The 13338-nt window shown below is 33.9% G+C and overlaps 2 protein-coding genes across 5 annotated transcripts; both read right to left on the reverse strand.

Moving 5' to 3' along the window:
* Positions 1-348: 348 nt before the first annotated feature.
* On the reverse strand, positions 349-4701 carry LOC127086300 (protein TIFY 8). 3 transcript variants are annotated; one of them, XM_051027044.1, is made up of 6 exons: positions 4378-4701; positions 3970-4157; positions 3439-3797; positions 3262-3352; positions 1860-2088; positions 349-962 (listed from the first exon to the last, which is right to left on the reverse strand). In XM_051027044.1, the coding sequence occupies exons 1-6, from the start codon at positions 4550-4552 to the stop codon at positions 874-876; spliced, it is 1131 nt and encodes a 376-aa protein (XP_050883001.1). In that variant the 5' UTR covers positions 4553-4701; the 3' UTR covers positions 349-873. The 3 variants fall into 3 exon arrangements, with proteins under 3 accessions (XP_050883001.1, XP_050883000.1, XP_050882999.1); XM_051027043.1 differs by having other exon boundaries at positions 3262-3349; positions 3439-3869; positions 4378-4699; XM_051027042.1 differs by having other exon boundaries at positions 3439-3869; positions 4378-4699.
* Positions 4702-9788: 5087 nt separating this feature from the next.
* LOC127086302 (probable galacturonosyltransferase 3) lies at positions 9789-13110 on the reverse strand. Of its 2 annotated transcripts, XM_051027047.1 has the most exons (9): positions 12919-13110; positions 12789-12826; positions 12676-12706; positions 12533-12580; positions 12319-12456; positions 12003-12143; positions 11538-11872; positions 10501-11446; positions 9789-10248 (listed from the first exon to the last, which is right to left on the reverse strand). In XM_051027047.1, the coding sequence occupies exons 1-9, from the start codon at positions 12949-12951 to the stop codon at positions 9973-9975; spliced, it is 1986 nt and encodes a 661-aa protein (XP_050883004.1). In that variant the 5' UTR covers positions 12952-13110; the 3' UTR covers positions 9789-9972. The 2 variants fall into 2 exon arrangements, with proteins under 2 accessions (XP_050883004.1, XP_050883003.1); XM_051027046.1 differs by having other exon boundaries at positions 12676-12826; positions 12919-12934.
* Between the last annotated feature and the right edge of the window lie 228 nt (positions 13111-13338).

The following is a 13338-nucleotide window of genomic DNA, read 5'->3' on the forward strand; positions in this document are numbered from 1 at the left end:
AAACTTCCAAGAGGGGGAGCATACCCAAAATAATGGATGAACTCACTTGAGGGGGAGATTGTTAATATATTAAGTGTGAGTATGAGTTTCACATCAAATGAAAAAGTGAATGTTAAACACTTTATAAGTGAGAGAACCCACACACCTTAAGATTTTTGGTAAATATGTAGTATATCTCTCACTTATGTGTTGCTCTTGATCCAACGTAGATGTTCTTCGTGATAATCCAACAATAATTGGGACATGTCTAGAAGTCAAGTTCCTGTTAATAACTTTTTGCATATCATTGAAGTGATTTCAAATATAAGAGATGGATAAACACAAGTTTTTTGAAAGTCAGGAGAATAATTTGGTTAGAAAAAGCAATGGACTAATGATCAGTCATATTTGTTCATACATCGTACAACTGTTCTTCGTACAATTAAGCATGTTGCGAGATAAGTTTAGAATACTGACTAAATCTTCATACAAAATATAACACAATAAGTTAGCTTTAAGTTCCTCTTTGTAAACCAAACGAAGAGTTATATTCCCTCCTATATAACTCTGATTCTATTGAACAGCATTCTAAAGAAGTAAGGCTGTTATTCCTATATCATAATACCAAGAAGCTGCTTGGCCTGATAAAGCAACTGGTTTGCAAAATAGATGTTTTCTTATATTGAAAACATTTCATAAATTTAGCCGATGTATCTTTTAGGCCTTTTAAACAATCATCATACTGTTGCTCCTCACATAACCATTTTTTTCTTTCTAAAAGAGCTGGAATGATCATGAGAAAATTTGACAAAAGAGGATGATACCGATACCCAATAGTAATCAGAAATAAGAGAAAGCTCTTGAGACTTCCATTGAATAAGCCTCAAACTCTATTCACAGTGCTCTTTTATCTTCGGAACTGGGGTCTGCTGCTTGAATCGAATTTCTTGTATCTTTAGGAAATATGCTTCCTTGGTGTGCTCCTACCGACCAGATATTTAGCAATCAATCAATAACAAATAAAAAAGATTAAAAGAAATGAAACTTTGACAACCAAAATGATGAAAAGATATGAAGTTGATTCATGTAAGAGAATTGTGACCAATATTCCTAATGAATTTGGAAAGAAAGGCATGTAAGGTAAACAAAAGGATGACACAAAAAGGATTGGTAGATTTATAAGTAACTGCATCACGCAGCTTTCGATCTCAGCTATTTAATCTCAAATTAAATGTCAATATCATTTAAAGCTAATTTTGTTATTGTGCAATCTAAGTCGTCATATTTCAGAATTATGGCCAAGATCGCTTACGGCATGGAATTACTGCTGCAGAGTTATCGATAGCGGTCAATAGCAGCACTATCCCAGGATAGCGGCCCGGAGCAGCGACCCTCCGCTATTTGATGCTTAGTGGCCGCTATTTGATGTTTAGCGGGTAGCGGTAGCGGGGCACTTTCCAGCCCGAGCGGGTTTGAACGAGAAAATCCAGATTTACCTTTAAAATAAATAAATCTGGTTTGATTTTACATATGTTTTTCATTTCCTCTGTTTTTTTTAAGTAATAGTCATTTAATAACTCTATTCCTCTTCTTTGTTTGGTTTTACATTAAATATATGTTTTATAGATTATTCATACAATTAGTCTAAAGAACAGTCAAATGGCGGCTATCCCGCTATCCCATTTTTGGGGTCCGCTGCTATGTTCCACTATCTGGGATTGATAACTCTGCTACTGCAGATGATCCGGGTCCTATATTTTTGGGGTAAAAGTAAAAGAGATTGTATTTTTTGTAAACTCTGCCATTTGGAGATATGATATGACATTATTATAAACTATAAAGTAGCCAAATCAAACCATGGTAGTTTGCTTGAGGCTTACCGGTTGGAGTAGATACCCGATCACCAGGTCCAACAGCACGACTAGAACTGCCAGTTACAGGCAACATCCCATGAAGCTCTTGCGGGAATGGTACATTATTCATTAATCCTGCTTCATTTTCACCACTATGCAAATTACTATCGTTAACCAGCTTTGCAGTAGATTTCGGCGAGAATGCTGTGGACCAAGATCCTCCATTTGACCCAGCCAAAGCCATTATAACATCTGCCTGCATACACCAAAGAGCATGCAAACGTCATGATAACACATTAAACCCTAAGAAAATAGGTGAGCCATTAAAATGAATGCCAGCAAACTCTGTCCCAAATGATTTTATTGAAAGATTAGTTTTGATAAAGCCCAAAGATATTTATCGATCCATGTAGTTGGCCCAACATAGTAGGATAAGGCTTGGTGATAAAACAAATAACCAAGTCAGAATTTAGGATGTAAGAATTTAACAGATCCTCACTGGATTTTGATTTGAAACTAACAACGACGTTTCTGATACTTCAATATATGTAAAATAAACATTCCGAAACAGCTGATAATCAACACTTTTGGAATCAATAAGCCGTAACAAGACAACCTGCATTTCAAGGGACTTCAAGTTGATTTCTTTCTCGTTTTACTGAAATGTCTATCTCATAGATAAAATGATAGGTGGCCATTATAGCTTTCTTACCCCATTCAGCAATCAGAATATGCATTGCACCAAAATGTCTTGGATAGGCATGTTGAAAAACTATGTGGTTCTCAATACTTGTTAACACTATATGAATAGAATTTGGGGGTGAATGTGAATCAAAGAGGGGACCCAGGACATGCTCCAAGAGACTTGTTATCAGCAGGAGACATTTTGAAAAGATAAAAATAAATCTAGAGAAATTAAGAGATAAACCCGTCCATAAACTGACATTATAGACTACTGTCTTAACTAAATCCATAAAAACTGTCGGTTAAATACATTCTATATATATTCTGAAACTCTAAAGAAAGCCTCAAGTAACTTTTCAAACCAGTAAGAGAAAATACTGTTCTCAAAAGCGACTCTACCAGCATAAGCAAATCTATTATTGGTTCCTATGAGTCTTTTCTATCAAATATTATAGGTTGAACACATTCACTATCCTGTGCAATGACGCCAAAATAAGTTGTCGAAACTGCAACACAGGTGTGATAGGGAAGCCAACTCCGAGTATCTACACTGTTTGTTTGTCGGCTGAAATCCAATGAGTTTAAATATAGAATGATTGTTAAACCAACTACAAGTAAACCACGCACCATGTTTCTAAGGCACAAATTGTTTCAACGTGATAACTCATAAATACAAACTAATTTCAGGCCCTATTTCACTAAATACAGTAAACAAATATACCATGTCAAGAAAAGGAGGCCTGACCTTATGTGGGTGGACATCATCAAAAACATGAGCTTGACCTCCGTAGAAGATAGTCATCTGGCGGCTGGCAGGTGTTAGCCCGTGTTGACTGCTGTCAATACCAAAACACATAAAGTCAAGCAACTTCTCCTTTTTTTCAGGGTGAATTGAGCAACTGTATTCATAAGATAGATTTACCTTGGAGGCGTGGATGATTCAATTATATTAGTTAACGGCTTTGGCCTGCTTCCACCGAGCAGCACGGCCGATGAAATTTTATCACTAGCAGTAGCAGACGTGTTTATGGAACTTAAAACTCCGGGGCCCTTGATTCCAGTTCTCGATCCTTCATCGGCAGCAAACTGAGAGATAAATGAAGGGCCGACGTTGTTATCTCTAATCTTGTTCGAAGCCAATTGGTGAGCAAAAGGAGCCATCTGTCCTCCGCGCGGAAGATGCTGCACGGAAGGGCCAGCATTCATGACCCATTTATTCGCGTCAATCATACTGCTGGTGGGAGGATGAAACATCTGAGAACTAGAAGACGGCTTCATTGACTGCATACCAAGTAACACTTCATCGTCATTAGGCCTTCTAGATCTCTCTCCTCCAGACACATGTCGGAGAACCTATCCGAAACCATGAGTTATACACATCAAAGAAAACAAAACAAAAGCAAAAGAATCATTCTTAACAATAATGAAGTTAGAATTCAAATTTGAAAGCAACCTTCATCAAATGTGAATTTTGAAAGGAATCAGGGGCCATATGGAAGGCATCTCTAGAGGAAGCAATAAAAGAGGAATCAGAATTACTTCTCTTGTTCCCCACTAGTCTGTTAGTTATCTCAGTGCCGGAAAAATCACTTCTTGGACCATAGTATGGAACTCCCTCAAGATGATTTGATACCTGCTTTTCTACCGAATTGACGAGGAGGAAAACATTACCATTATAACCTTATATAGAATAAGTAAGAAATCACATTTATTGGTTAATTGATGAAATTGATAGGTAGTAAGAGAGAGAAAATAGTGGAATAGAATGAATTGAATATAAAAAAGAGGAATTAAGGGTTTAATGGGGAAGGAATAATAATGTAGTGAGAGAAAAAAAAGAATATTCTTGTTTAGCAGTTACCGGAAGCGATTTCAGAGGTGGAGGAGAAAGGTGCGGGAGGAGCGGCGGAGGAGGGTGAGGGTGATGGTGATGGTGATGGTTTCATGCCGAGAAAATCACGGAGGAGCGGTTTGAGATCGTGTTGGGTCCCAGCAGTGTTGTTGTGAGAGTGAACCATTGTCAGCAGAAGCGCCATTGGATACACATAGCTGAAGTGAAGTGAAGTGAAGTGAAGTGAACCACAGCACAACGATCTAGAGAGAGAAAGTGAGAGTGAGAGAGAGAGAGAGGATGAACTATAGCTGTAATCAATTGGGACCTTTGTCAGCTTTTGTTCATGCTTTTTAACTCTTTCCCTCCAATATTATAAATATATAATTAATGTGTTATTTAGTTTGAGGAGAGAATAAAAATATCAAAATCAGAAAATATATATATATATTTTCATGAATGGTTCTAATCATGTGATGTGATTGCTAGAACTACTATTGAGAAGTATTGAAAAGGTAACAATTGAAAGTTATGGAGGTAAGTCCATATACAATGCAACTTTGGTTATTTCTTACCACTACTACTCACAAATTTTCTTTAAAATGTCACTATTTTTCTTTCTCATATCGTCATTTTGAATCTCAATGGAGAAAGCATTGGTCATGCCTTTAATTACTAGCAATTCTATATATGATCTTACCAAAAAAATGTATTTTTTTTTTATAATCCCAAAAGATGTAATATTAATATCACGACAAATCTATGAGAATTTTCTTATAGATGCAAATAATTTTTTGAGTTTTGCGATTCTTACCGAAACTTCCATCAAAAATTCAAAATAAAAATAAGAGTAGTTATGTGTCCCTTTCTTCCATAATACAAAAAAGAATTATAATTTTTTTTTTTTTGTATGTTTACGGTTTATTTTGATGTACGATTTTCTAAAATTTGGTCACATTGAATATTAGGATTAAGATGTGTCACCTTCCAAAGCAAAATCGACTGTTTTTTTAAATGAACAAATCTTTACCATCTTGTTCCGTTAAACCAACTCAATTGTTAGTTGTGCGTGAATATGAAATGCAGAGACACATGTTCAAACACACAATCTCTCATTGTTCACGGTTAAATGTATTTGATCAAAAAAATCTATCATCTTCTATTTTTTTTATTTGTACAAGTATTTAATATCGACCTATTTATGGATATTTACTTTATTATAAGGGGATTGTTTTATACACCCTAAATATTGTTTCCCACCCTAGCGAAAATACAAAACTATCTATGACTAAATTTAATCTGAAAATGCATATTTGTGTACATTACAAAAGTGTATTTCCTGATTTTAAACAGGTGCAGATACAAATGCAGAAATAAAACAAATGTATAAACAGAGAAAAATTGACATTAATAAATGTTATGACATACATAAAAAATGAAATATTACATAAATAATCGTTAACATAAATCAAACAATACATTTCTTCATCAAGTAGGACGTTTCAACATCTTCAAAATATCTCCGATGAATCTTGCAATTTTTCATCCAACTCAATCAAACCTTTTGTTTTATAATGGTGAATTGTACTCCATATTAAATCTTCATGTGTCTTCAACTCAAACTTGATGTACTTAATGTTTTCTTCATTTTTTATCGAGGGTGAATGGTACTCGAGTTTGACAACTTTTCAATTGTCTGAGTATTCTAGGAGATTCACCTGTTTGGATTTTAGATCTACAAGAGAGGTGTACTCAGTGACCTTAAATTCAAGTGAGACATTCATGTTGTTGAAGTAGACAAATGCGACATGTCAATATATGCTCATTCTGTTGTAATGTGTTTTTGTTAAAAATATGAGATGAGAGACTCATATTTATACAAATTTTAAGCTAATATAGACCTTAGAAATTCAAAATTGTCTCAGAGGATATTCCGAAGATGTATTTTCGGATACACTTCATTTCGTTGCGTGAAATTTATGAAATAGGGTGCATTCGAAAATGTATTTCTGGATAAACCCCTGTTCGTTTTTTTTTAATATTCGGGGTACATCCAAAAATGCATTTTCGATGCATCACACACTATTCACACATAACCAATTTTCAAAAATAGAGTTTGTTTTAGAATAAAAAATAAAGAAATATTTGGGAAATTGAAACAAATCTCTAAAATATATATATATATATATATATATATATATATATATATATATATATATATATATATATATATATATATATATATATATATATATATATATATCATATTATTAATATTAATACAATATTACATGCAAAACATGTTTAATCACATAAATACATCGTTGAATAAAAACTAAAATGAATCGAAACATGTGTCACAAGCTAAATTTATATATATGGGTGGTTCCATCTTTGACTTTTGTTTATTTGATTCTCGTTCAATTTGGTGAATTCTTGCATCCTTTTCAAAAAATGATTCGGCCAAATCTCAATTTGCCTTGTTAAATGAGATGTCCACTATGATGATTTCAGTGCTATAGGGTGTCTCAATTTCAAATAAACTAGAACAAAGTGCTGCGATTTTGAAAGTCAACCAATACACATAATACAATAAGTTGGGTTTTAAGGTGGGGCAGTGTGCAGTTGAAAAAATGTTTTCGAGAAACCATATCTTGCCAGATCAATAAACACCTTATTATACGCACTTTCTATGAAATGAACCTTTTCAGAGAAGCACATTCATTTTTCTTTCGGTGTCGGTTCGCTAATGTAAGGAGTAAGAGATTCACGAGCTACATAAAAAAAATCATGTATAGTCATGTGTATGATTCTTTATGGACCTTCAAATCATTGATAAATTGTTGGCAAGCAAACGCATGATCCTCCTCTCCTTTATTGAGCAAAGAAGAAACGACTCAAAAACCGCAGTTACCGTTAGTCAGTTAGTTGTATTTTCAAGGTGTCTAACCCGATGGGTTCAAGCACAGATAATTTTCTCCTTCACCTGATCCAGAATTGTACTTTCAACATATTTCAATAAGTCTGGATATTTCTCACACACCTTCCTGAAAACTATAACAACATCGACATATAATTTTTCAGTAGAAAAATTTATTATAATATTCCATGCATCCATTATTTTTTCCATTATTACTCTAGCAATAACCATTTTTCCATCTTCACCCTTTATTTTTATTGGTATATATCACGGGTTTAACTACACTTCTCAAATTCTTTGTGATCTGATACCTACAAAGTAATGTGTGTGAAGTAAGAAACACATTTTCAACCGAATTCTTCAATGTGGTATCATGATCGATGACAATGAACTTTTGTGTGTTTTCCTTATCCTTTAACATTGTCTGTCACACTTATAAAGTCCAAGTAACATTTTCCTCTTTTTTACTCTCCCAAAAATGAAAATTCAACCGAGTAAGTCTTCTCGGTAGAGGTAACACCAACAATTTTTAATAGTGGAATTTTGTACTAGTTGGTCTTATACATTGAATCAATGACGAGTACAATGGGAAATGTGTGGAACAACTTTATAGAATCAGAATGAGTCCAAAATATATCTCAAACAGTTAGTTCATCCTTGCACGGTCTGTAACTAAATACATAAGTGTTATCATCCAAAAGTTTCAACCGTTGTTGTATTTCAGTTCTATCCCCACTTAACGCCCTGTTGTTAAGACACAAAAATTGTATACTTGCTTGATATTTGATATATTTTTGGGTCTTTTACGTTTCAAAGTTGCAAGTATATTTTTGGACTGCATCATATTTAATGTCATGTCTGAAACAATTTCCTTCTCTTCAGACATAAGATTACATGCAATGGGATAGTCGGTTAATTTGTCACACATGTCATGGTTATGTAAACCATAAATCGCGTTAAACTTTCATTTATTATTTTCCAAAAGATAACCACGCAACTTAAAGGGACACTCACATTTTCTCGAATTGATGTCATCTCGTTTGAACTTCTTTAGAGGAGTTATGTATTTGCCACTTCTTTTGCATCTCAGTGTCACAAATACAAGTCTTTTATTTGAACGATTATTGGACTTTTCGATTACAACACCAAATTTCAATTTAGATGCCTCCGTGCGAATCCACCGGGGCATACGATCATGAATCTCAAACTCTTGTCCATTTGTAAATTGGTTGCTAACTTCTACCTCCTTGACATCAACACGTTTGGCATCCGTAAACACAATAGGTTTAGGGATAACATTAAGGTGCGCCATATCTAAGGCAAACAACAATAGAGAATAATTAAAAAAAATGCTTGAAATGAACTCTGAAGTATTCAAAAAATGCACTTCCGTATTAACTTACTTAGAATCTGGAAATGCATTTTCAAAAACAACGTACATTTTTTTAGCTCAAAACCCAAATTAATGTGAGAAATGGAGAATGAAATATGTGATGTTTATCTTAAAATTCAGCTTCTGTTACTCCTTTTGATGTAATCAAATACAAGAATGAAGTTTTGGAGTGCAAATTTTGATCGAGATTGGAAGAATTTTTTCCAAGGATTTTGAGAGAAAATAAATGTTTGATCATAAAAAAGAAGAGCATGCACCACAAATTCGGAATTGTATTTTTGATTTTGTCTCTTAATTGTTGAATTTGGAAAACATTGATTAGGTGGATCAGGAGATACATTTCCTGATTAAATATTGCATCCATAAATGCATTTTTGAATTTCCATCAAATATTTTTCCACTATTTAAGATGAGATGCACAATTCTATGTTATAAATTCAAATTAATATCTCTATTTATTTAATAATATTAAACTAAGTTATACTGATCAAATACATATTTAACAATTAATGTATAACTCGAATAACTCACATGCCATATTTTCCAATAAAATGGTTTACAATTATCTTCTCATTTTAGATTCTACATATTCAATCTCTATGATTTTTTAAATTTTATTTTGCAAATACAGTATCATTTACATATTCAATTAATGTATAACTCGAATAACTCACATGCCATATTTTTGGTATTTTTGGTGCGAAATTGTAATAATTATGGTCTGTAAAATGATTTTAATCATTTAAAATTCTATCAAGTTGATAGTTTTATTACTAATAAATTAATAATAAATAAATGTTCTTTATCTTTTGCAGGTCATGCTTTTGAAAATTTAAGAATTCGTTTATTAGAATTTACAATACATCTGCATCAAGTTTTTTGGTTGGATATGAAATGAAATAGGTTACAAATATGTTGCTCATGACGAGGTTCAATCTCTTAGTGCTCAAAATATCCAGAAGTGCGATATGATAAAAGACATAAAGTCAATCAAATATAAAAGCAATGAGACATAGATCAAAATCGATTTGCTACAAACCTGTTGTGGTGTTTGGATTACCATTTGCAAACCAGGCTGGATGAGGAAGAAAATGAACTAGTGTGTATTAAGGTGTAAGATATAGATAGTTAGAGAAAGAATAATGGGTTACTTTTTTTAATTTTAAAAGAATAGAAGACTATTCTTTTTCGTTAAATGGCTTTATCCATAGCGGACCATGTGATGTAATCATACACCCTATATACTACATGCTCTACCATCCTCATAAGGTACAATATGCTACTGGAGGAAATATATGGACACAAATATTCACTATTCACTGAGGTTGCAAACTTGAAGATATGGATTGTCAAACATAACATATTTGGACCAGAACGATTTATACTTGGAAACAGCAAGATTTAACCATGGCTTGTAGTTTCCGTTATAGTGAACAACAGCGGCATTCTCTATCTCCGTTAAGTTCAGAGCCGGATCATAGCCAAGTCCCAAAACATGCCAACCCCGATCTAGCGGATAGGTCAGTTTATAAAAGGTGATTAAGCCTGGTGGTAATGTTCCAAGCTTCCAGAGGGTTCTATCCTCATTCTGCAGAGAAGAAAAACAATAAATATAGTTCTGATACGAAGAAATTACTATCTACAAGCAAAATACAGTTAGACATGGCTTTATGGTTATTGACTTTGATGCCAGAAAGTTAAGGGCATGATATACACATAGGAATCTTCAGGCAAACAATTCATTACATGATATTCAGAAAACACAATGGTTTAAAATAAGGCAAATAATTAGGTATATTTTGACAAATCTAATGGGAGGAATAAGAGTTGTGAATTTTACCAAATCTTGCCACCAATGATAGATTCCGGTGATGTTTCGTTTCTTCCACTCCTTCAAGTCAAACATATTCATGCCAAATGCCCAACCACATGCATCGGGACTGAAATTACTGGAGATCAGTGGATTACTAAAATTTAGGTATTTATCAAACCTATGGAAGCTCTCCTTGCATGTCTCTACTGCACCGATCACCATACCTTTCAAATCAATTGACCAAAGAGGTGCCAAATCTTTCTGCACGACAATGTCATCATCCAAGAATAGAATTTTGTTCAATTTTGGATAAACTTCGGGAAGGTAGAACCTTAAGTGATTCAGCATTGACAAATATTTGGGATTTCTATATTTTAGATTGTCAGAACCAGCAGAGAGAGAGGAAGGATGATTGGCTTTAAAGTAATACTCCTTGATTCTTGCTGATTCAAGTTGACGTAAAACAGAACAATACGAGGAATTCAGCCACTTGAAATCATCAATATTCTGAACTTCAATGGTTGCTTTAGAAGGAGGGTTGATGAGAAACCACATTCTCATTGATGGAAAATTTAATTTATCAGTTACTATATGGAATACATGCTTCTCAGGCTCGTTTGCATTTTGCACAGTAGAATTAACAACCACGGATGCAGCCAGTACATTATCAGAAAAGATAGCATAGTGGAACAGAGACGGGTCTTCAATCTTTTCCTTGCCAAGATTTTCTTTCTTATGATAGCCCTGTAGGTAATAATCAGCTGCAAGTTGCAGGGGAAGACAATGCAATGGTCTAGGCACTGTTTTTGCAGCTAGCTGAATCAAGGATGCACTTCTTTTCTTCTGCAAATTCACTCTATTTTCAGTTGATTGAAGCATCACCCTTAACTTCCTTGCCACTAAAATGCAGTCATAAAGTCGGTCCTTTGCTACAGAAAGAATGTGACCCATAGCTTTTGCCCAATTAAGTGCTCTAGCAAAGGCAATAGATAGAAACTTTATCATATGTAAATTGAAAGAAGCTTATTAGTCTAAGAAACAAGACAAAGTCTATAACAAAATACCCAGTCTGAAGCTCGGCATCAGAATTTGCATCTCCAATAGCTAGTTTACTATCTCTGGAGTGTTTGACAAGAGCTTCGTAAAGAGCAGTTTTGTTCTTAGACTTTGCAATATTGGAATAAGCTTTGGCCATTATTATTTGGTCTCGCATGAGTTTAACAGTGGAATCAGAATTTGGGTTTTCATATTCTTTCCTCCATATACTATACTTCCCGGTGATAGTGGTATCAAATCCTTTGGAGCGTTCAATTGCTGCTGACACAATGCGATTGTCCGTTTCTTTGTTTTGCTGACTAAGTTCAGCAGCACGAGCTTTTCTTCTTTCCAGCCGCATTATCTAAGGGATAGGAAACTATTTTTAAAAAAAGGCCAAACCAACAGCGACAAAAAAAAGGAACAAAACTCTTTCTCGTTCCCCTATCATTCATTGTTTGGCTTAGTTCCAAAAGACAAATTTGGACTATTACCCGGCGCTTGATTTTCACCGGAGTCATTAGTGAGGAGGAATGGGGAGTTCGAGCAAGGCCTTCTTCAGGATTATGTTCATCTGCTGAGTGCTTGAGATTGTCTTCAAATCTAGTATCAGTTTGCAAAGACTCCATTTCTCCCTGTAATTACATCAGATAATTACTACCAGATATTCCAAGGTCATCAATAAAAATAAAATACAAAAGGCAACTCAATTTGAAATCGAAGTCAAAACTTCATACACTTGAAGCAAGAAATCGAAATCCAAAGTTAAATACATCGCAGTGGCTCGTGTTTTCAGCAAAGACAAAGTACCTGAGAGTAATTTTGTTGTTCAGTCTTAGCATTACTAGGGTTTTCCCAAACCCAAGAATCCGATAAGTCCCTCATTTTCAACCTAGCAAGCTGAATATGACCGGAAGCATCGCTATATGTTGCAATTATATCAATATCCTACACAAAATCATTACTATTGGACAGCGATACAATCATTATCATAAATAATCGAATAAATAACATCAAATAATACCTTTTCATCTGGATAATTTCGGTTTCTAGATGTAGTAACATCAAATTCCTAAATGCAACAAATACGAAGATACAAATTAGCTAAAGAGTTGAACTAAAACCTAATTAACTCATAATCTTAACACTAAGTAAGATGAAATGCACCTTGGCGCGATGACATTGGTCACAAGATCCTCTGCAGAGAGAAATAGATAAAGTTAGTAACATGTTATATGAATTATTATTAGAAAAGCAAAGAGAATTGAATAGTTTGTTACATGATTGTGGAATCTGCAACATAATGAAAAAACAAAACCTGCAAAAGAAATGGAAGTATGAGGGGAAAGCGTAAACCCTAGAAATCAAATGGTGAACGAATTGGAGAGAATTGAAATGAGAAGTAATTACCGAAGAGAAGAAGAAGAAATTAAGCAGTTCCATGCGAGTGAGGTGAAATTGAATCTTGCTATATCATCACTGTGTTCATCTATTTGGGTTTAGATCAGATCATTGTTTTGTTAGTTGTGTTCCCATTTCTTTATTTCTAGTATCAGACCTTTCTTCATCCTGCTTACCCCAAAAACTAAACGACTAATTTCTATAATAAAATTAGGAAAATGGTTTAATATACAATATTATTTTATTTTAAATATAACAAGTAAACCAAAATTGATAATATATATTGTATTTACTATAAAAAAAATGTATAATAAATTATAATTCATTGCGGTGTAGGATTGTCAAAGTTCTTTAACCGAAGAAAAATTGTGATCCAAAACGCAGTGAAATTAAAATTTTTCTTTTAGTGATCCCTACGAATTAGTATGA

The sequence above is a fragment of the Lathyrus oleraceus genome, chromosome 5 (genome assembly GCF_024323335.1).
Source record: "Lathyrus oleraceus cultivar Zhongwan6 chromosome 5, CAAS_Psat_ZW6_1.0, whole genome shotgun sequence".
Lineage (NCBI taxonomy): Eukaryota > Viridiplantae > Streptophyta > Magnoliopsida > Fabales > Fabaceae > Lathyrus > Lathyrus oleraceus.

Bases quoted from the DNA above. Each gene is read 5' to 3' on its own strand.
- LOC127086302 (XM_051027046.1), bottom strand. From the start codon at position 12,810: ATGTTGCAGATTCCACAATCATGTAACAAACTATTCAATTCTCTTTGC. The intron at 12,457-12,532 runs GTATTATTTGAT...GATTTTGTGTAG, and splicing joins GAAATTATCCAGATGAAAAG to GATATTGATATAATTGCAAC. The intron at 10,249-10,500 runs GTAAAATTCACA...TCTTCTCTGCAG, and splicing joins ATCATTGGTGGCAAGATTTG to AATGAGGATAGAACCCTCTG.
- LOC127086300 (XM_051027042.1), bottom strand. From the start codon at position 4,552: ATGGCGCTTCTGCTGACAATGGTTCACTCTCACAACAACACTGCTGGG. The intron at 3,870-3,969 runs GTTGCTTTCAAA...GGTTTCGGATAG, and splicing joins AAAATTCACATTTGATGAAG to GTTCTCCGACATGTGTCTGG. The intron at 2,089-3,261 runs GTCAGGCCTCCT...TGGTGTATGCAG, and splicing joins ATGATGTCCACCCACATAAG to GCAGATGTTATAATGGCTTT.